This window comes from Paramisgurnus dabryanus, chromosome 2 (genome assembly GCF_030506205.2).
Source record: "Paramisgurnus dabryanus chromosome 2, PD_genome_1.1, whole genome shotgun sequence".
Lineage (NCBI taxonomy): Eukaryota > Metazoa > Chordata > Actinopteri > Cypriniformes > Cobitidae > Paramisgurnus > Paramisgurnus dabryanus.
The window spans coordinates 22,086,532-22,111,369 of NC_133338.1; the positions used below are offsets into that span (position 1 = coordinate 22,086,532).

At 40.3% G+C, this 24,838-nt stretch overlaps 1 protein-coding gene across 2 annotated transcripts in view; it reads right to left on the reverse strand.

The window, feature by feature from the left end:
* Positions 1-24,838, reverse strand: part of nlgn2a (neuroligin 2a) — a 223,172-nt gene that overhangs the window by 105,911 nt on the left and 92,423 nt on the right. For both annotated transcript variants that reach the window (XM_065269834.2, XM_065269833.2), the window contains exon 2: positions 18,638-19,455. In XM_065269834.2, coding sequence (XP_065125906.2) covers positions 18,638-19,109 — 472 coding nt within the window. In that variant the 5' untranslated portion in view covers positions 19,110-19,455. The remainder of the gene's footprint in view (positions 1-18,637; positions 19,456-24,838) is intronic.

Below are 24,838 nucleotides of genomic sequence, written 5' to 3' on the forward strand. Positions count from 1 at the left end.
CAGCTGATCTAAATATGCGGTAACATCTAAACCAAACATTAAAACACATCAACTAGTCCAAACGTGCTTGATGTTACCATTTTCAGCACAGTACAATAAAATATGACATAAGGACAGTTCCGTGTCCATGCACTCTCAACTTCATATTTTATTTCATTCTATCATTCTCACTGTTTCTTTTCTCTGCCTCTCTCATGGTTTCTACTTCCACATTCATCCATTTCTAAAGCACCAGAAGAGGTACAAGCCCAGCGTGTGTGTCTGTTTTTAAATCTAATTTGCATTCACAGCCACTTGCCACCTAAGCTGCAGCAGGCACTGAAGAGACGACCCTTTGAGCTACACACACAGAGAGAGAGAAAGCGAGAGAGAAGAAACAAGAGGAAAGGAAGCAGCGGGAGAAAAAAGAGAGGCCGAAAATGAAAACTCGCGTAGAACGAGAGGGCAATGGCCATGTGTGTGTACACGTGCATGTTTCCTTGTGTCTGCGTAAGATTTTTTTGCGGCTTGTTACCACCCAAAACAAAGGCAAGCCTTTAAGTGTCTCTTAACATTCATAGCATACCTTTAGTGGATTTGCAATAAGATACAAAAATTATATTTGCACATGCTGTCTGGGTTATTTTTGCATCTGGATTAGGTTACACTACAAATGCAATCACAAAATCAGCCTGATCACCATTTGCACAACTCAATTCCCTTCTTGCATGTCAGTTTGGAGTGCTAGGTTGCAGACTGTACTGTATTGCTCAACAATGTGCTTTAGAAACCCGAAACTGCACTAAAAGCGAATATGCTCACGTCTGAATATATTTTGGAGGTGCCTCTTTAAACCAACTGTAAGGAGTTTTGTGGATAAGGTGCTATCTCTAATAAGTCTTAGTTACATAAAAATGCCAATGAATTCATTCAAATATGGCCCAGCGGATGAAAAGCCTGGCTTAAGTAGACTATGAGTAAGTTTTGTGCTGAGATGCCGCATTCAGTATTGGGTCACAAAAGAGAATGTTTAGTGAATTTACCCTTCAGCGTTTAGTACATGAAGCATCCAAGATTTTCAATCATTAGCCATTATACTGTCCAGTCAACAGCTTTTTCAGAGACCTAATCATTCATAACCTAATTCATTTCCAATTGCTGTTTCTTGTAACAGTCCCAGAAGTGAGCGGGAACTTTAGTGAGCCCTGGGCTTATTTTCGTCAATTGCTGTAGCTGTACTGTACAAACACACCCGACAACAACTTATATCAAATCAATTAGCCTGTTAGCAAGAGTGAGGAGTTTCTTGTGGGACAAAAAGGAAAGAGAGAGAGAGAGCGAAAGCAGATATAAAAGAACCTCAACCAACCACAATGCACCATCTGCGCAACGATGCCCTACGTCAAGACTTCACACGCACACCTAATAACTTTCTCTCAAGAGGTACTCTCTTCCGTGGCTATAAATAGATTGTGTGGCAGAGCTCTTGCTAATTCCTTCATTGAAAGTCTAGTGGTAACGCGCAAGAATGCGCACACACACCCTTGCACGGCTCTGACGCGCTGCCTGACAGCTACACGCAGGGAGAGCTGCAGGGTTGCCAAGGCGACCCCATCCCCTGACAAACCCCCATTCTGTGTCAGCGTTATCTATCGGTACATATCTGCTCTCATCTTCATCTCTATCCCCGTGTTTCTCTGTATTTTTCTTTTTAATATTTCATTTCACATGCATTCTCTAAAGTACTCGTATAATATAAAGTATATTTTTCTCAATTCTTGTTTTATATTTTCAGTATTTCTTATTACCTTTCTTGAATTGATTTGTCCATCAGCTGGTGTTTCATTCCTTTTTCTCGAGTCTTATTCAGTCATTATTATTCACATGCTCGCCATAATCACGACACTGTAGTCTAACAATTCTTTTCTGGGAATTCCTTACACACCCACACATGCTGTACACACTATGTGATGTGATTTTTAACAAATAAAAAATTGTGTGACAATTCACACAAACAGCTATGCTTTTCATGTCTTAAGTAAACACATTTTAGCATTCACAGGGCAAATTGAAGATGCATTATATATAATTACTGGTTGACCCTTTCTACAATATGCTTCTTGGAAACGCAGCTCAAACGTGCACAACACTATGGAGTAAATAGTTTTAAACCTATTCAGTCCAGAAATATTTCTGATATGTCTTATATGAATGACTCTCCAGAGGTCATAAGGATCTTAGAGGGATTCAGCAGACTGCATCAATACAGAAGGCATATTTCCATTTGTTGATGCCACTGTTGACTTATAACTGTGCTTTGGGTCGCCGTGCAATTCCTTTACCCAACTTATGGAAAGCTTCAATTTGCAAAAAGATGATCTTACGTTCTGCTGCAAAATCCCCTTAAAAACCTGGGAACTTATTTTTTCTGTTGACGTTAGCAAGTTGTGAAGGCCCTGAGGCAGCAAAGCCCACAAGTCCATATTGGCTCCTTCACTACTACAGTTGGACTGAGATTTTGATGTTGGTATGCTGTGCCTTCTTCCTTAATACAAAGCAGCACTGTGTTTTCCCCAAACCCCTCAACAAGGGCCGGCACATCCTACAAGAGAATATAGGTGGTTGTCCAGGCGAGTCTGCGACATACATACTTGTATTACACTATACACATGAACGCACGGAGTCAAAAGCAACAGCTACCCATGCATAGACCTCATTATTTAAAATAAAAACTGTTGAAAATGTCAGATGGTCTGTGGCCAGCGTGAACGGTGCTCGGGACAGTTTGCAGTACGGTTACTGTTTAAGCTTTGCCAATTTAGCGTGAAGGAGAACTTGTAGGCATAATGAGAAGTTTTGTGTGCACGCACATCCCATCATGTGCCCAGAAATCCACATCTCTGACGTAATTAATGAAAGGATTTCTCAATCATGTCTACTTGCACTTGAACGCACAAATTCCCACAAAATTGTGTCAAAATGCCTGCGCTGATATCCTTGAAACATTCTCTGTAATTTTGGCTGCATCCGAAAACTCAAGGCAGTAACTCGTTGCCTTGCTGTCTCATGAGGAAATGACTTCGGAGGCATGAAGGCACCTCAGAGAAAGGCTTTCGGACACACTTCAAAGGCAGCGTGTTTGAAATATAAACAGAGAGCACCTTTGTGATAACTAATCACATATTTGAAAACTACAATACTAATTCCTCTCTAGAAATGCAATAAAAGGTGTAAAAAGTAAAAATCTACCTTTATTTACATTAAATTTGTGCTCCAGTCGCTTCCTTGGCCGCCATTTTATTTTTTTGAACTTGACTATTCTCGACCAATCACATTCTTATTGTACGCCCACGCATAGGTATCTCAGGAGACAGGAAGTAAACCTAACATTGCATTCGGACATGCCTTGATACCTTCCTGCCTTGGAAAGCTGCCGCAAAAGGCAGCAATTTAGAGTTTTCGGACGCAGCTGTTGTAAGTGAACGCAAACAGTTGAGAAATAAACTGCACAACCAACCTGAAAAATACAGAACGTTTATGCTATTATTTATTCTTCTTGTAAAATTTACTTTTCTTAATAATAACTTAACAATATTTGAAATATAAGTTAGGCTAGTAATTTTTGTCATCACACAGCATCATATTCACAGGCACCCGAGTGTTAAGCCAAAAGTATACTAGGGACGTCCGCGTATGCGCGCCGTCCACATGACGTCATTTTCGTCATCAGGAGGTAGGCCTGGGGCGGTAACCGGATTACCGCCATACCGCGGTCACGTGACCCATGCCGCGGGTCTGAGCTCCTCACCGTCATAACCGCAAAAAAAAAAAACTTGAAACATTGGCCTGCACTTGTGTGTATATGTGCGGATGTTATACACGCAGCTTGTTAACAACCACAACTTGTTAACTGAACATTAACTGATATGATTTTAATATTAAATTGTCATTGAGTAGAAATACAGGTGACGTTGTCTGTCACTCGTTTAAAGTAATACAAACATTTTATCTAATTTGAACGTGCAAACAGGCGCAACAGATCAACAACAGAATTAGGTTTCATACATTATAAAATTTTCACGCAACATAAAGAGCACGCGATCAGTCCGAGGATTAATATCCAAAGAGGTTATTTCTCTTTTTTCATCTAGCCTACAACAGTGGCCATTTCTAAAGCAGGACACATTTCAAAAAGTTTTGCTTTTGCGTCTTCTTTCTCTGTTTGTGGAAAAAGACAGATGTTTATGGTAAGGGTCGAGGATAGAAGCGGTCTGTCCGAGCACGCGCAACATAGGCGGACTGCCCAGGCGCGCGTGAGACAGACGCGGACTGCCCGGGCGAGCGCGCAACAGAGGCGGACTGCCCGGGCGAGCGCGAGACAGACGCGGGCTGCCCGGGCGCGGGCAAGACAGACGCGGGCTGCCCGGGTGCGCGAGACATACAGACCGCGTCATCTTGCACACACACACGCGTCTCCGTGCAGCTTCCCAGTTATACTCAAGCACGGACACATATGCAGTACAAGTGATTTCTCATACAAATGTTTATTTTATCAGACCATCAGGGCAGCAATAATTTGCGTCATTTACAGCCTATTCACAAATTAAGGATAGAAAAGTGGCGAAATGTCTGTAGGCACGTGTGGACACGCACAATGCGTTAACATTTTTTTTTAACTGATAATATTAATTGTTCAAGTTGTTGAATGTTGAAATTGAAGAAATGTGGAAGGAAATAATATTCACTTTACATGTTCCTTAAGTAATTTGCATGTGTTTTGTATTAAAGATAAATAAATCATGCATGTTATTTAACTCATTGTCTTTGCCAATAAACCGCAAAACCGCGGGAATTTGTTGATTACCGACCGCGGTAAAAAAAAATCCAAACCGGCCCAGCCCTATCAGGAGGGTCCGCGGCCGGCCGTGCGGACCGTCCGTGTGCAGCCCAAAATTTGAGACCGCACGGACAGTGCGCGTACAGTCCGCGTACAACAGCGCATGCGCATGAAAATATTTAGACAGGGACACACCACTATAAACAATTATACAAAGGAAATAGACAGCATTTGCACACACACTATCGTTTTTCTTCTTTAACTTTTACTTCTTCCAAGAACAGAAAGCTTTGGAGCATGTTTGTTACTATAATGTTTGATTCCTGTTCTTTGTTGTCTTCTTGTTTGTACTAAACTGTGTTTGCAATGGTGGATCAGTTACTTTTCTTCACCTATCCTAATGTTTGAATGTACTGTAAATGTCGCCAAATCAGTGCTGCCCTGACGGTCTGTTAGACTAATAATTTGAATAAGAAATCATTTGTATTGCGCATAGTGTTGAACGCGGCCATCCGCGTGTAGCCGCGGGGAGTATACTTGGAAATCTGCAAATAAAAGTATACCGCGGCCTTTAATCATCACCACCTGCAACTCATCACGTAATCACCAAGCACGTGTAATAGCACTTCACTTACCTGCACTCTATGGCCCTGTCACAAATGGCACACTTTGATGACATTATGTAGTGCAGACCTTAGAGACCCTTGACGCGAGTCCACGAGGGTGCACCGGAGTCATATTTTGGGACAGACTTGAGCGTCACACCAGAAATAGCAGGAGAAGTGGTGAACTCCTCCCATTCGTTGTCTGATTGCTCTTTTGCAAGGACTTCTGGGTTGGTGAAGTGTGTGGAGCCTGCAGCAATGCAGGTTTCGCCGAAGACCGCATCAAGGGTGCAAAGGGGGACACCCGAATGACAAATGGGACACCCGATGCAATCGTAGACTAAGCAAGCACGCACAATTTAAGGCAACAAGACCACCTAAAGTGTGCCATTTGGGACAGGACCTATGTCACACTGCATGACTTTACCATAGGAAGAATCGCCGACAACTTTATCCCGGTCCGCAAACTACGTCTTACAACCAAAAGCACATGAGACTAAGATTATTATTAAAAATGGTAGTCTGCAAGAAGCTTGCCATACAAATTGCATGTGCTCTCAAATGGTTGGGGAGACTCCTCCCCGAAATTCCAGCTGCCCAGTATGTTGCTCTCTCATTGGCTGTAGGTCATCGCCGATGTTTTTTTCAGTCAGAACACATTTCACATGGCATGATTTTAAATTGCATCTTTGATAATTCACACTGTTTGATTGTCATTCACGTGCACATGCACCTATTTGCCTGTGATTTCGGGCATCCGTCTTCGATTTCTCAAAACCTGTCGGCAATTCAAAATTAGGGCTAAAATCATGCAGGCTGAACTCGGCATAACTGTGGCAGAGTGTAATCGCCGGGTCACAGCTTGGACTTGGTGTGCAGGGTCACAACTTGGACTTGGGTTGTGAATTATGCACAAGGACTGTTTACAGACACAAGTTTGGCATTGCAATTAGTTTATTATTATAATTTTAAATTATTATTTATAATCAATTGTATAGGGAAATGAGTGGATGAAAATACCTGTCTTTGTGTAGTTTTGCTTGCCCCATTTCTATAAAACTCCGGTGGGGAAACAGTGGTGCCATTGGCCTACTTTTGGGTGAGCCAAAGGAAAGATTTATCCATAAAGGAGTATATGAGACCATGTATTGATTATGTCCTATTAACAATATCACTGTCAAGTTCCGTTATCCCCTTCCTCTCATCCAAGCAGCTTTAGAACTTAGAAACCGTAGCTGTCTACAGTACTTCTCCAAGTTGGACCTTTGCAGCACCTACAACCTCATCAGAGTAAGGGGTGAATGGAAAGCTGCCTTTAACACCCCTAGTGGCCATTTTGAATCATCATGTCTTATGGCCTCGCTCCCACCCCCTTTGTAAAGATTTCATGGATGAGAAGCTCCAGCAGTTTCTCCACCACTTTATGCTTGTATATATCAATGTTATCTTGATCTACTTCCAAAGTATGGACGACCATTGCCGCCATATTACAGGAGGCCAACAACTGCCACCAACTGGCCAACAACTGCTGATATTAAAGAACTCAAAGTTCCTTGGATTCACCAACTTCTATCTTGTCCAACTTCTATGGCCAAATACTTCAAGCTTGTCATCCCTTTCTGGCTTACACAGATCATAAGAATCTCCAGTACATACTGGATGCCAAAAGACACAAAGGTTGGCCCTTTTTTCCTTTCATTACTTATTAATTTAAAGCCTATACTAGATTTCAATGTCTTTGTATGACCAATTGAATGAAGCAAGGAGGAGGTTTCAGCCTGAAATGAGGTATATTGGATTAAAAATATGCAATATGCATCAAAACGAAATTAGACAGCTGCATAAATTTGGCACCCTTTTTATTTTGTTGATTTGAATACCTGTAACTCCTTAGCACTGATTAATTGGAACACACAATTGGTTTGGTGAGCTCATTAAGCCTTAAACTTCATAGACAGGTGCATCCAATCATGATAAAAGGTATTTAAGGTGGCCAATTGTGAGTTGTTGTTCTCTTTGACTCTTCTCTAAAGAGTGGCAAGATGGAGGCCTCAAAACAACTCTCAAATGACTTAAAAAACAAATAATGGAAAGTCTACAAAAAGGTATCGCAGAGATATCAGCTGTCAGTGTCCACTGTAAAGAAAATGAGGAAATGGAAGACCACAGGCACAGTTCTTGTTAAGGCCAGAAGTGGCAGGCCACGTAAAATATTGGAGAGGCAAAGGGAAGGATGGTGCGAACAGTCAAAAACAGCCCACAGACCACCTCCAAAGACCCACAACATCAACTTGCTGCAGATGGTATCACTGTGCATCGTTCAACAATTCAGTGCACTTTGATCCGAAAAGCCTTTTCTGCACACGCGCCACAAATGGAGTCATTTGAGGTATGCAAACGCACATTTGGACAAGCCAGCCTCATTTTGGAATAAGGTGCTTTGGACTGATGAAACAAATTCCCAGTACTGGGAATCTGGTTAAAGCTGAGGGTCGCATGGATTCCACTCAATATCAGCAGATTCTTGAGAATAATGTTGAGGAATCAGTCACAAAGTTAAAGTTACGCCGGGGCTGGATATTTCAAGACATGACCCAAAACACTGCTCAAAATCTACTCTGGCAGTGCTTCTCAATCCTGGTCCTGGAGGCCCACTGCTCTGCACATTTTGTATGTCTCCCTTGTTTAACACAGCTGATTTAAAGCATCAGCTCATTAGCAGAGATCTTATTGTCCATCAGATAAGAGAGACATACAAAATGTGCAGAGCAGTGGGCCTCCAGGACCAGGATTGAGAACCACTGTTGTAAAGGAACAAGTACATTCTGATATGTTCTGGAATGGCCATCCCAGTCCTCAGACCTGAATATCATTATACATCTGCAAGCTGATTTAAAGCGGGCTATCAATGCTCGACAACCATCAAACCTAACTGAACTGGAGATGTTTTGCAAGAAAGAATGGTCCAAAATATATTCACCCAGAATTCAGAATTCATTACAGGTTATAGGAAGCGTCTAGAGGCTGTTATTTCTGCTAATTGAGGCTCCACTAAATATTGATGATATGATTTTTCTGTTGGGGTGCCCAAATCTATGCAGCTGTCTAATTTTGTTTTGATGCATATTGCACATTTTCTGTTAATCCAATAAACATAATTTCACTACTGAAATATTACTGTGTCCTTCAGTTATTGTATAGATCAAAGTGAAATTGCTGATCCAAACACCCAAATATTTATAAATGAAAATCATGGAAATTGTCAGGGGTGCCCAAACTTTTGCATACGACAAGGTGTGGCACTTGGGCGACCGAGTATGAGAAACAGGAAATCAGGTGGTTCCTCTGGACCTTCTGTCATGGCCACCAGCATTGCTGGAACTAGTTTTCTCTTTGAGTATTCTGTGCTGCACCAACGAACCACTGGCTTAACACCATTTCGGTGCATATTCGGCTACAAACCACCCGATGTTCCCCTGGTCCGGAAGAGGGTCTGGGACTTAGCTTACCATTACCTTAAAGAAGCCATTTGGAGGCACAAATACACATTGGTGTCCCAGCATACCAGCCGATGTCCCAGTATACCAAATTTGTCTGACTTCCTTATCATCAAGCATTTAAAAATGTTTTGTTATCCTTTCCACCTTCATTCTGGTCAAAAGTTCTATTATCTTTTTTGTTTGAGGCATAGTTTCAGGTTATGTTTCTTGCCTAAAATAACTATTATTTATAAAAAATAATAATAGTGTTGACCAAGACTTGGTCTTTGGCTCTTTGATGGCCCCAGGGTCTCTGACTTCTGACTCCTGTTAACTTTTTCAGTCATTAACCTAGTGAAGGAGTCGGCAAGTAAGTTTGGCATCAAGCCAGAACACAGTCAAAGAATAATTTAACAAAATTTCAAAACAAAATAAATACCTTAAAAAGTTGCGTTATTTTTTGATCAAACAAAAGCCTTCTCTACCTAGATTTAATGAACACAGATTGTGGAACAATGTTTATGCATGTCACTGATTACATCAAACAACCATTTACGGGACAAAGACACCAGTCATTGTCCCGCCCAAAGTCTCAAAAGCCATCTTGTGTTGTCCAGCTGTGAGAGTCAAGTGAGAACTTATCACTGCCCTTACTTGTGGGACTGCATTTGTACACGTTGAGCTCTAGCGAGGGCACTTTTCTACAAGCGACTAGTGTTCTGGCACATTTTCAAGAACCAGTCACTATATAAATAATCTGGCTGCAGGTGAAGGGCAGATATTATAGCTGGCGGGCCAGTTTTGTTGCCATGTTGCCAACCACTGACCTGGGGTTTCACTATTCTTTCTACCCTGTGAATGTTTTTAGAGAGTTCAATAAAGACATAAAAACTTGTTATTAATTTTTATACTTAAAGATTACATTTTTTGACCAACTTAAATTGGTCAAAAATTATCATAAATCCAAGGGCTTACAAGTTAGTTAGAGCAGTGGTTCTCAACGTTATTCCTGGAGGCCCACTGCTCTGCACATTTTGTATGTCTATTTAATACACCTGATTCAAATCACCAGCTCATTAGAAGAGATCACCATGAACTGAACTAATGCTGCGTTCCAGGCAACCTGTAACCTGTAACTCACGACTTCAAAACCACGACTCACGACTCTGAACTGGGAGTACATCGATCTAGTACGAGTTCACGGGTGGGAAGTCACGGGTTTGACTGCCGTTCCAGTGCACTTTTACCGGTAGAAGGTTGTAAAAACACGCGTTACAGGCTGCCTGGAACGCATAGAGTCGTGGTTTTGAAGTCGTAACTCACGAGTTTAAAAACCTGCCTGGAACGCAGCATAAGGCCGGCAGATAAGAGAGACATACAAAATGTGCAGAGCAGTGGGCCTCCAGGAACGGAGTTGAGGATCACTGAGTTAGAGCTACAATCTCCTACAAATTAATTCAACTAGAATTGTATATATTCAAATGTAACTTAATAATATATATTCACACAATTTATCCGGTGGCTTTTATCTACAGAACAAAACGAAACACTGAAAAACAAGCTAGTTTAGATAAAATTTAAATGAATAACTGTAATTTCTTTGGAATATTGTGGCATTTAAAAAAAAGATTTATCTGTGAGCTTTATTATTTAAAAAAAATTCACGTGCCCTCATAATCTTTAATCAAAAACGTAAATCTCCTCCCCTCCTTAAAATTATCTCACTTTACTTCCGGTCATATGGTATGGCAGGTGGGTGCTGTCCGGGAAAAGATCACAGCCATTAGCAATTAGCAACATGACCCAACTTCCAACGGTCTAATCAATTCTAGATGGACAATTTCAAGTCTAGCACCACCTTTTTCTTTAATTTCAGAAGCCGTTGGATATGGATATACTTTACCCCGGAAAACACCCAGGGGTAAGACCAGGGGTGTCCAAAGTCGGTCCTGGAGGGGCGGTGTCCTGCAGAGTTTAGCTAAAACTTCCCTCAACACACCTGCCTCAAAGTATCTAGGCTGAGTCCCACTCCAGTTTTAGACACGCACTCAAGAACTTCCCTAAACACTTCCCCTCGGGGAATCCCTGTCTCCATTTTGAAGTGCGTTCCACTTCGTCAAGTGAACAAGGGAAGTTTATGTGGACAGACCCTCGCTCCCTCGATTTTGACGAGTCTACTTCATATGTACACTTGTGGCAGCTCCATATCCCACAATGCAACACGATTGTGACGTCACTTCAGCAGCTCGCACTTTGCACAGTTAAAATGATGTAGGGGGCGGTCTCCATTTTCCATGTGATCAAGGGCTTAGGGTGTTTCTTTTGAACCCACTTCAAGTGTTCGGCAAGTAGTGGACACTCGTACAACGTAAGCAATGACGTACATCCGAGTGAACGAGACGTTAGCAAGGGAAGGTCATACAAAAACGAACTGGAACACAGGGCTAGTCTGCCTAAGACCTTGATTAGCTGGATCAGGTGTGTTTGGTGAGGGTTGGAATAAAACTCTGCAGAGACACCGGCCCTCCAGGAGCAGGATTGGACACCCCTGCATAAGACAATCGCTACTTTCATTTCATGGCGACTTTAAGGGAAAAAGGGTAAACAGGAGAAAACTGCTTCTTTCCTTCTAAACACTCATTTGGATCATAATATGACAATGATTCCTTGTCCAAAAGTGACACACCTCTGAGCTAAACTGTCTACTGATGTTGTTAAGAGAAAACGACTCATTTTGAATGCTCCAGCTGGTGCCTGTAGCCCAGAAAATGTTGTTTGCATTATTTGTTTTGTCATGTGTCAAAGTGTTTTCTCTCATTTTCAAAACTTCAAAGGGGCTCAGAACAGTCCGTCTATATTCAAAACACCTCCAAGCTTCCACAAGCTAATTAAAAACACTCTTCACATCAACACTTAGGAGCTATTCCAAACCATTTGTATTTTCTTTGCATGAAAAATAAAATGCCATCGAAATTTGTCATTTTTACAAATGTTTTCTCATTTCTTTTCTCATTTGTGCCCTATTCAGTATATGATATTTTGGCCCTTTGAAGCCAGAATAATACTATGTAGGGGAGAGCAGGGCACAACCTGACGCGTTTGGTATTGGCTCAATCATTTAAAAAAATTTAGTTTGATTCATTATATTTTGTTCACAAGCAACACACACATCTCTGCTACAAATGACCATTTGAAGTTTGTTTCTATTACTTAACATTCTTGGACAATTACACCAAACATGACAGAAGTTCAAACGTTACAACTTACCCCATAGGTGGGGTTAATTGTAACAGGTACACTGTGTCATTTACACTGGGGACGCTGGGGACATGTCCCCACCACTTTTTGAAATGGCTGATTTTGTCCCCAACACTTTTTGAAAGCATTTGGTTAAAATGTTCTGAAAAATCAAGTGAATCCTGTGTGACTTCCGACTGGTTTTGTGGTCCAGGGTCACATATGTTGCGTTGTACTGTATGCTTTTTAGGGTGTGTTTCCTTTTACATATGTAATGAATTTCATTGTAGTCATTGACTTAAAGGTATAGCAGAAGATTTTCCCAAATTTTTTTAAAGAACCGCCCCTCCACTTTAAAAAAAAAAAGCACATGCACAAAACTCTACCTCATCCAGAGAGGGAACGCCTGTTAACGTGTGGACGAGAGAGAGAGCATGCATGAGCATAGTTCTTCTCATCGCTCTGTTTACAAGTTGCTGCGGCACGGCTCATACATTGAGATGTTTACCGTGTCTGCGCGGTTTGTGACTTGTGCCAAGGCTAGCATCGCTAATCATAGCTTACATCAACTTTTGCTAGCAGTGTTTTTAAATGGATTTCTTCAAATAGCATGCCAAACTTTAACTGTCAAGTAGAAACTTCGCAACTGAGGCATCAGTGGGAAGCCCACCCTGTGTGAAATATTCTCCCAAAAACACTCTGGTCTTGTTTCTTTCTTCAGAGGCCTTCCTCTTCTTGTCATACAATTCGTAAACACTTTTTCTCTTGCGACCCTCAGACATTTTGAATAAATATGGTGAGAATGCGAGCTTCAATGAATGACTGAAACTGTAGACCACCACACATACACCTGAAAGTGCGCATGCGCAGAAAGCAAACCTAGGGATGAGCACGTATGACAGCCTTACAGTACGTAAACATATCATCAGAATGATTGACAACTGGGATGACCAATAGTCTTGATGATCCACCCGGAAAAAGAAAATCTTCCACTATACCTTTAACGTACTGCTGTACACCATAATACTACAGTATGGTGCTTTGGCACTGTTCGGTTGAGCTGGTGTTTCAGGGACTGTTACATGTGCAGTCAACATTGCTGAGGGATTTTTGCTGAGTATTTTCATGTTGTTGCCTGGCCTACGCTATGCCCATTTTTGATGCGTCGTTATTCAATATTTTCCCGGTCCTGCTGTAATGTTTTTCATCTGATCTTTTGTCCCCACCACTTTTCAACACAAACTGATGCCCCTGTATCTTACACACCCAACTCAGAAACCGAAAAAAAAACATATGATGAAAAAATTTACTTACATGTCACCAAAAACCTCTTTCATCAATAACTCTATTTACTGAATGAATGAGTGTCAATCTTTTCGTGTTTTATTCACTTTTTATTGATTTATATTTTATTGATTTATATTTACCCAAACACCCACCCATCAATTTGTTTATTTTTACTGCAGCTTTAATATTATAATAATCTACAGGTTTTGTTTGTTGGGTACCTTTCTTTTCCTCTCTCTCTTGATTTGTCCCTGTTGCTCTCTCTTGCTTAAACAAATCTGATAGTGAGGTGCAAGTGGACAGGCTGAAGATGTTTGAGTAGATTATCAGGCCTATGACAGCATCAGGTGGGGACCAGAGTGGAAAATTATGCTAAAACAATCAAATCAATCTTACCCTTACATGCCTCAGACTGACAGTCCACCTTAGCATTCCAAAACGGCATCCTAATGCCTCCCTCAGACTTGTATGATCCACCATTTGTGCATCTGCAAGGGTAATCATACAGTGCGCGTGTTGCAATTTTCTTAATCATAAGAAGAGTGGGCGCCTACTGTATGCATACCAGCGGGTTGAACCTATGCGTACATTGAAGAATGTGGTTTGTAGCCCAGGAGACAGGTTGAATTTTATCGCAATGCGCATCCGTTGAACATTTGCATCCACGTACGAGTTAAATATGAGTCAAACTATACTTTGCAAGGCTGTGCATTGGACCGCGGCATACAGTTCATTCATGTACATGTAAAAAATATGTTTTAGGGCACGTTTACACAAACAAAATTTTACCTTTGCATTTTTGGACAAAGACGAAAATGTTGTCTAAAGAAAACTCCACTTTCACACCGATAGACAAAAAAAACAACTAAAATGCGATAAACTAAAAACCTCTGTATTTGCATGCCAAGCCAGTTGGTGATGTCAACTGTCATACTGTATAATACACATATGCATGACATCTTTTAGATAATATGACATGTATGACATGTTGATGTAGATTAAACTAACCAACAGTATATCAAATAGCCCAACAAAATATAAAGCTATGATATCCAGCCATCACAGGCATGCAATGAATTTCAAGATAGTCTATAGGCTGTAAAGAATCCATTTGTTCAATCCTTCGCAGCTCGAGGAAACACGTAAGCATTTTGAGGCTGCATTTTAAGCAGCGTTCAAATTGGGACAGCCTAACCAGCCTTCTTTCGCTCCGCTGTGATGCAATCGGTCTTGGAACGAAGCCTTTGGAGTTCCTAGCCATCAAATTGAGAAACAGCTATTGTTCCAAAGACTTGCACGTAAAACCTTTTCCCAAAGGCCCCAAAATTGCTGTTGTCATGTAAATAAACAGCAAAAACGGCTTAAAAGTTTTCAGTTTGTGGTTGAAAACTGTGTCATTAAATTCCCCTTACATTATCCCTTTCATTTTTACAGGAGAAGAGCGAGAGGCAAATAGAGATCACAGCATGACAAAATATATTGATACCACAACACCCATGTTTGCTGGTTGACATTCAATTTTAAATTCTAAGAGAGTTAGTTGCTGCTGTCACAATTTTCACTCTTCTTTATATCTCTACCATTGAGACAAAAAACATATTTGATGTCAGGCACTGAAGTTGGCTCACAGTCCAGCATTTTAAATTCATCCCGGATTCAATTGGATTATGACGGCATGCATGAAGTCGAAACCTCCCGTGCCTTGAATTCATAAAAATGTCACCGGCCAACTGCCAATTGACACAGTTTTATATACTTAATTTTAGGCCCTGAGTATAACTGGAATTGCCAAACCAGTTATTTAGAGAGTGGTGTCCATATAGTTTTGGCCATGTAATGTAGTACTTGCTCCCTATTGTTTTTTGAGGTCCAAGACAGCAGTTACTGTTCTCAAAGCTAAATCTGCTCATGAGTCATTTTGAATGATTTCCTCCGGTTGTAGGTTGTGAGGAAGAGTGCTGTGCATATGTGACTCTAAAGTACAATAAAGTGACAAACGGACAGTAAATATTAAAATTCTAAACACCCCATAAAAATATAAGACAACCCGTTCTCACAGGGGAAACATTGCAGTACTGTAGTGATGTTAATCTGCATGCCACCAGAACATTGCTGTGTGGAAATTTTATAACCTTTATTTGGAGGATTTTCTAAAGTGTCAGTGGTTGGATGTTACCATGCCTTAGAGCAGTGGTCTCTCCAACATGGTGCCCGTGGGCACCCAGGTGCCCGTCCGGAGTCTGTAAGTTGCCCGCCAAAGCGCATTTTATTAATAGCCAGTCAGTGTTGTTTTGATGACGCATGCAGCCATAAAACACTGACTGACTGGTGGCGGTGTTGCCAGATTGGGTGTTTTTTCTGCTACACATTAAGGCCTGTTTACAGTGTGTTTAAGCCGGGTTTTCGCCTGAAAGACTCTATAGAAATCTGGCACACTATTGAACGACGTTAAACTGAGAGAGCGTGCCGTTCACAAGCACCAGAATGAACGAGTTCACAGTAACGTTCATCAGGCAGTAATAAAAAAAAAAAGTTCAGTTCACGTTCGCCCAAAATATGAACGAGTTCATGAACTTTCCTTCAATGAACTCGTTCGGGCACAACATGTATGTTAACATTATAAACAAAGATAAACATTTTCAATAAGTAAAATAAAATCAACAAATAAAACTAAAAAGTTTTGAGTAGACTATATCAAAAAAGTAGCTCTCCAGATTGTTTTGTCCATTACGGTAGCCCTTGCTCACAAAAAGATTGGAGACCCCTGCCTTAGAGTAATATAATATGGAATAACAGACAAAATCAATACTTTTTATACAGTACCGTATGAATTATTTCAGACCAATTGAAGTTCCAATTGAGTCTTCCACAAAAAAATAATATTGCTTGTATCAAAAGATAGCCAACCTTTTTCAGAAACCTCTAGACTGATATTTTTATATTGTGCAGATAAACAAGACATAAATATTAGAGATAGTAGAAAAAAAATCTTGGAAAATTAAAGAAGAATTCAATTCACAGGTCACGATTCTTTTTCAATTGGTTCATAACTGGCCTTGAAAAAGCATACAGAGGACAAAAAATTCAAATAATAAAAGTACAGCAACGCTGCACACATACAATAGGGAGTATCTGCAGCAGTATAGGCTATTTTACAAAAATGGGCATTTAAACTGCACAAACATAAAATCTGGGGGCTTTCACAGCCAACTTTAACAGCCAATGACAAAATGGCTGAATAAGCTTTATTTTAAATCATATTAAATAAAACAAGAGTTCTGCATCATAAATTGTATGTTTACAGGGGGAATTTTTTTTTTCCAGGAATCACAATCGTAAAACACATTGTGATGTTGGCCACCGATGTGATAACTTTGATTGTTCCCCCAACAGCAGCTCAGCAGTTCATACAGTTCATTCTCTTTTATAAAACAGTAAATGCTTTGTAGAATTCTATTCTGAGCATATGTAACACTGAACAAAACGGTTACTTGATTAGATCTACACATTCGTAACATACTGTACTTCTAAAGAGCCACTCTGATGTGTTTGATTGTACACGATTAAAGCCAATTTGGGGATTAGAATTGCACATTTGGGAATCTGGGAATAGGCAGATATCCAGAGGGCTTTTGAAAATACACATTGCAAAGAGAAAATGCGAGCGTATGTGTACGAACGTAAAAAAGAGATCTAAAGTCTAAAGGAAAAGGCAAAAGAGAAAGAGAACAACATTACCACATTGCTGGTGGCGTCAAAAACAAGAAAATACCAATGGCATTTCCACTGTGAACACACACACCCACACACATTCACAGCTTTATGCAGATGCTCTGTATGACTGCAGTGTGCAGAGAAGACATTGGATTTCAATTTTCATTCTGATGGGCAATGAACAGGGTCATTTTAATAGTGGGACAACAGCGAAACTGTCCTGGACCCTGAAATGAAGGGGTCTAAAATGAGGCCCCCAAGGCGTGCGTCCCTGTGTTACAGCCACATTACAGGGAGCACAGGCAGGGCCCATACACAGAAGGTTTTGTCTTGGGCCCTTGAATTTTAGGGAAGGCTCTGGTTTAAAGGGCACATATTATGTCTATTTTACAATATGTAATATAAGTGTCAGGTGCGTCTGTGAAGATTCATCTCAAAATACCCCACAGATCATGTGTTATAGCATGTCCAAAATGCCCCTGTTTGGGTGGGAACCAAAAACGCAGTTTTCATGTGTGTACCTTTAAATGCAAATGAGCTACAGCTCCTCACTCACTTACCAAGAGACAGTTATGGCTTTTGGTTAAACATAGATCTGATTCCTGCCAACACATATTTATGTCCAAACACCTTGATGGTGCATAATATGTGCCCTTTATTGAAGCATTATGATGTGCAAGTCAGTGCATGTTTGCATGTTTGTAAGTGTGTTACATGGTAAAGTAGTACTTTTATGACTTTTCACAAAAACTGGTGGCAAATTACACAAAACCCGTTCATCAAAGAATCGCTTGAATAAGATAATTCCCATTGTAAACACAAAACAACTGGTTGTCAAAAGCAGGTAAGAACTGAGAGGAAGAGAGCAAAAAGGGCTCAGAGATTGCAAATTACTGCTGATGTCAATAATTTGTTTCTCCGAGCAACTCAGCGGCTAGGACCTTAATTGCGAGAGAAAAACACCTTCTCCCAAATCAGCTCTTTTCATTCTCAGAGAGTCTCTGTCCACTTTGTTCTTTCTCAAAAGATAAAAAATAAGAAAAAAGAAACAACAAGAGAAAAAGGAAAAAAGGCAAACGTCGAGGGGTTTTACTTCAGTCTCAAAAGTCACTCACTTATTTGAATTGTTAACCCTTAGTCACTTTACTGCAATTTGTCGTAAATGTATGTCTTATACTGCGGCACAAGTAATTTCCCAGAACACTTTCCAACTGGCCTTTTTTTTAAAAGTAAGGCTAAAGTATTCCTGACATATCCGCATCTTCAGTGCAGTGGGCTTATCATAATGGGGGAGTAGGCAAGGCTGTGTGTAGTTCCCAAGCCTTTTATACTGGGAATGTGCCTGCTTTCATCGTTCTGTTCTTTACTTTGTAGTGTTAATGTTGTACTACAGTGAATTAACATGTTGTGTTATGAATCCTAGCAACTATAAGACTATGGTTTTATATGTTTTTTGAGATTTTCCCATGATGCAGTGCTGTGTTGTGTAAGACACTCACCATCCTCTGTGGGCACATAGACGTTGAGGTAGAGACAATCTTCGCTCTGATTCTGAATGTAGGTGGCAGCTACGTCCAAGCTGTCTGTAAACCAAACAGGCAGCATGATTTCAGGCAAAACACCATGCACGTTTTGTGGGCACACAGGGGCGAACTGCGTGGCATTACGCATTTCCTGCCAGGACCCCGGAGCTTCAGGCGGCTGGAAGCGGCGGTCCCCGATTGGTGCCGTGGCGTATGGGACGCCCAGGTATTGTTCCACCGGACCCAGAATCTCATTGTTGAGCTCTTTTTTGATCCCACGTATCTTGCCGTAGTTTGTGGTCACAGTGGGATACTTGGTACCAGGATCGATACGTTGACACGATGCCAGTGCGATCCAGAGCGTCAACCAGAGGATGGGGATCATGTGAGTGGATTCTAAAATGCGGGCATGGCCCAAGTCACGTTTACAGGAATGGGGGAGATGCATGACTCTGTCTTTCTCTCTTTCTTTCTTTCTTCGCTTCAGCGGTTAATTAACCTCCTCTGTGCTTCGTCACATGTAAAGGGCAAACGAAAGTTAAACAAACATAGGGGAATATGTGAACCTGGCTGCTTGGGTATCTTGCAGGAATTCAAAAGAGGGAACAAAAAGGGAGGATAGGAGTAGGGGCTGTGGAAGGGTTGGGGTGGAGGAGCGACTGATGTTGTGCTCAGCACTCGTTGGTTATCGTAGAAATGCAGCAGACAGCAATGTTGAACAATCTGTTACGTTCCATCTCCCTTAGCCGTCCTCATGGGGTCAGTCAAAAAGGCCACACAGATGGTCAGCAATCCTGTCAGGAACAAGAATCAGGATTGAGTGTCACAAGTTAACTTATGGGTTGCTAGTAACTTAACATAGAATAGTAATATAGTTTATTTTTAATATGTTTGTCAATGTAGGCCAATATGTTTTGTTACCCACACATTTATTTGCTGTTCTCATTAACTTTGAACTTTCTTGAGCTAAGAAAGATCTTCTGACTCAACGTGGATTAAGGGTACCAGTAAAAGGCAGTTCAAAGTAAAACTTCTGAAATTCTGAATTAAGCCCAACTATGACCCCATGGCAGGAAAATACATTTGCTAAATTGAAATGTTTTACAGAAATTCAACACAACAGTCACACAAAATTTTCAGCAATGCAGTCATTCATTTTTCCCTAATGATTTCATTTCTCGCAACTGACTGAACACATTGGATTTCCCTGAACTAAATCAACACAGCTATCAAATTGATGAAATACATCATCACAAAATGTCAATAGTGTATGTGACCATGGACCACAAAAAATTTGTTAAATTGAGATTTATACATCATCTTATTGTTAAAGAGCACCAATTATCCGATTCACGATTTTACATTTCCTAGTGTGTAAGTGTGTATTAGTACATGTTAACTATATGCAAAAGGTATAAACCCCAAAGTAAACAATGATGCGAGTTATCATCTCCAACGTAAACCTCTTTTCTTGGAATACAACAAACACACGGATTGTAGGCAACAGTTTACTTCCTGGGATTGGTGATGTAGTAAAGACCGACATTTTTATAATTCCTCTTGCTTCGGACTCAGCCTGTAAGTTAACTCCTGTTAGGACTGCATTGTGATCGAATCTTTCAAACATGGTAAGGAGCGTCACATTTCAGGCCAATCAAAACATACAGATTAGCTGGCTTTTCCGATCGATGAGGTTTGTACAAAATGAATGCGTTTGAGGAAACCAGTATGACTGGAGCTACAAAAATATACGGTATGTGGAAAATAATGTGTTTTTTAACCATTAACCACGCAAACACTTAGTTTTACATCAAATACACAACATAACATTTTTAGCAATGAAAAATATGTTTTCCGTTATGAATGCTTTGTAAGGATACGACAATATCTGATACAACTATTTGGGGAATAAATGGAATCTGAAGTTACAAAAAAAAATCGAAATATTGAGAAAACCGCCTTTACTGTTGTCAGAACGAAGTCCTTATCAACACATATTACTAATGATAAATAATTGTTAATTTAATTACGGTAGGAAATTTACAAAATACCTTCATGGAACAATAATTTTAACCCATACAATGTATTCTTGGCTATTGCTACAAATACCGTGTGTCTTACTGTGGTTTTGTGGTCCAAAGTCACATATTGTTTTCAGAATACCTTATAAATACTGAGATCAAAATTAAACCATTCTGGGAAGTGTAAAAATTTTTATTTTTGTTGTTTCACTTGAAAACATTCAGTTACTCAGCAGTTTTAGTGCCTCATTGAGCTGTAAGCCTGGGAAGAATTGAGCTACTTCAGGCGATGACATGTTATGAGAAATATAAACCCAGTAGGACAAGACAGGAGACAAAGCCAGAAATGTAAAGGAAAACGCCCACACAAAGAGCATCTATCACTCAGTGACTAACAAACTAAATATAGATGTTTTAGCTCTCACAACCTGAAGGAAATCAACAGCGAGGATATGAAGTCTAATTAGGAAACCCACGCATTTCACCGTGAACACATCTTTTGTTTTAAAAAGCCTTTAATCGCCTGGGATGGGTGATTGATGTTTTAAAACTTTGAAGTTCACATTAAATAGTGTTAGCAGTTAGCAAGAGCGCCTGAGTGAGATATATGCAATTATTTTATTTACATTTTTAAGAAAACTTTTATTGCATATTGATATTCTAATAGCATAATGTGTAAATAAACAACAATAATAAATTAACAAAAGAGAGGACTTTTTACTTGTTGCTGTTTTTTGCCCATGCTGTTCAACCACACAAAAAAATGAAACTAATATGTGCATGCGCATAATGGACAAAGGCTAAAGCATAAAAGTGTAAGGCAATCTATTTAGAAAGCAAAGCGATGCTTTCTCATCGTTATCACCATCAGTGATAATGCAGCAAAAATCATCATGGTGAATAGACTCCTCAGTGATATTACTTTATCACTAGCCTATAATAGTCCCATTTAATGTAGCCATTAGCGATCCTAGCACAGCCATGTGTCGCTGTGTGTGTCTGTCATTTTGTTATGCCAATAAAGCTATTTCAATTTTGGTGTTATGGATTGGAGAGAAGAGAAAGAAAGAGAGTATGATAAAAGAGAGAGAAAGCAAACAAGCGAGAAAGAGAGGGATGTGAGGACACAGTGGGTTTTTAGCTCAGGGGTCTTTACAGGCACTAACACTTTAAATACAGTGAAATTCTGTAAAATACTGTGTATGAGGTGTATGCACACTGTGATTGCTTACTTTTTGCTGTTATGATTAAAATGACTTGTTATTTCTGTTTCAATTTAGAGGGAAAGAAAGAGAGGTGTAAGCATGTATTGTATGTGAAAAGTTAAAAAAAATATGATCGTTGGATAATGCATGAACTATGAATTGTATGTTGAGGGTCACCACCAAGTTGACCACCACCTTTTTCCTTAAGGTACACGATTGGTCCTTAGGGCAGGGATTCCCAAAGTGTGGCATAAGGTATTCTCCGGGCGTAAGTATAAAGTATTTACTTTTTTTGTATGGCAAAAATATAAAGAATGAAATATGACGAGACATGGGCGCGTCTAATGCACAGGATACGCGTACAATGTGCTTTCATGCATGGTAGAGAGACCGCCAATGAATTAACGTTATATAATAAAATACATTAATACTTACAAAGACACTGTAGAGTTAAACGTGTTCATTTAATTTTGTTTGAGCTGTTATAATGAATCTGCAAACTATTATACCTTTGTGCGAACAGTAAAGGCTTTCGTGAATGTGTTTGATGGGTCTGCACGTGACGCACGCCAGAGATGGGGACTCGAGTTTGAGACTCGGACTGGAGATGACTTAAGTCGCACACACAGTGACTTGAGACCTGACTTGAGACTCGTCCTCAAAGACTTCAGACTCGACTCGAACTCGAGCTGCGCGACTTGTGAACAATGTTTATTTTTAGGAAACGTGATGAGCTCGCTGTTATTCCCCTCCCTCGGTTACCTACAACCTGCCCACGACGTAACACGTGACGTATTTGCTCCGCGCGCGCTGCCGCGAACATACATGTCGACTGCACCGGCCGCTGCTGTGCCATTCATCTGAAGCTTTGGGTAGTGCTGTGGCGGATCCGCGGTTCGGCTCGCATGCGATTCGCGGATTAATATGCAATTTAAATAGGGTAAGTTTATCATTAACGTGTTTCTAAGGCTTGCAATTCTTTAAATGGTTAAACAATTTAACTGCAAAAAGGCGCTCAAGTGAGCAGATTTCTGTATGCACATGCGGTTAAGTGTGTCCGGTCCAGCTCAGTCTGGGCTTATTTGTTCTTAAAGAGACAGTAACCTCAATTACCCTACTTAAGTCTGTGTCATTTATGTTAATCAAACAACCCAAGAAAAACAGAAAATAACTTCTATTGCTCTAAAAATAATAATAAAAATATTTAATTTGTACAATAAAGACAGTGTTATTATCCATTAAATTTAATTTCTGTACCTAATGCTAATTTTAGACCTTCCTTAATGTGCAACTTTGTCCTTTTTTATAAATGTTTGTAATTTCTTTATTTGTTATTAGAGTTTTATTTGTTACAACGAGACTTGAGACTTGACTCGGACTCAAGCTCAAAGACTTCAGACTTGACTTGGACTCGAGCTCAAAGACTTAAACTTAACTCGGACTCGAGCTCAGAGACTTGTGAGCATCTCCGACGCACGCATCTTGAGGGAGAGCGCACTGTTAAACATGAGGAAAGCTCATATGTCATAACTGGCGCCAGTGAGTGTACGTTTTTTACCAAAGTAAACACGAATTGCGTCTAAATATCACAAAGGGTTGTTGCGTGTGTTTTTTTTTAAGGGGGGATTGGGGGTACGCCAACCCGGTTAGGACTAGGGTGGCCATTCGTGCCAGTTCCACCGGACACGTCCTGAACATGTATTCGGGTTCGTTCTCCGGAAGTCGCGTTGCTTCGACCGCATACGTCATCGAGGTTCTCACATTTCAGTTAAAATACATTAGAAAATTACGATTTATATCTTTTAAGACATTTAATCATAGTAATTTCATTCTTACCTTGAAATGTAACGGTTGCTTTTCTGAAATTAAACCCGAAATATTAAACCTTGATGACATATGCGGTCGACCAACGCGACTTCCGGAGAACGAACCCGAAAACATGTTCGGGACATGTCCGCCGGACCCGGCACGAATGGCCACCCTAGTTGGGACATAGAAGGGGGTGCACAGGAAAAAGGTTTGGGAACCGCTGCACTACACGATTTTTGGGTGTCCCAGATAAAAGATTGCCATCATGAAACAATTGTGGCAATTTCTGTGATCGTGGTTCCTCATTGGTGGTTCTATATCGTACAGTGAGAGAGGTTCAAAGAAGGCCGTTTTTAGTCTTTCATCCAAAGATAGTCTACAATAGTTTTCAGAAATTAACGCCCAGTGTGTTTGCTGCTACGACCTGCGTACTGGTATTTGTTTACCACTAGTGCATGATGGTGACATTCCCTAATATGTGACGCAGTTGTCAAAGCGTCTGTCTCATCATTTTACAGTCTACATCTTGTTGTACCCAAGTTTACACGATCCATGTCGCACAGTGTGATAAGGAAGTGTCTTCTTATAGGAGTGCAAAAATACTGCAGCGTATTCCGGGTTTAACAATGTAATATGAGTTACCGAAAAGTTCCTGGATGAGAATTTTTAATGCTCCTTGACTTTTTAATAATACAGTAAAACACTATCTTCTAATACTATATATATTTTTATTGGAGAACACTACCACATACTGTAGATAGCTATAAAGGTAATAGACACAGATTAAAAGACACAAAACTCCAATTATGCTGTCCAAGGGACATTAGGAATAATATTCCATGCAATATACACTGTAAAAAAGTCTTATGCCCACAGCCTGTGTCAAGCGGTCTTTCAGAGGTCTTTCAGCCAGGTGTCTGTGTGCCCTTGATAATATCTAATGTGGTATTTAAGGAGGTAAGACAGAAATCAGAAGTGAGTTAAACATGAGCTGTCTTTTTTATTCTTATTATCACACGCTAAGTCTTCCCACTTTATTTTATAATAATTTATGATCCAATCATGACCCTGACTTTGCCCACCCATTCTTCTGTACTGTACATGCTTCATGGCAGCGTTAACAGCCTTTTATGTTCTTATGC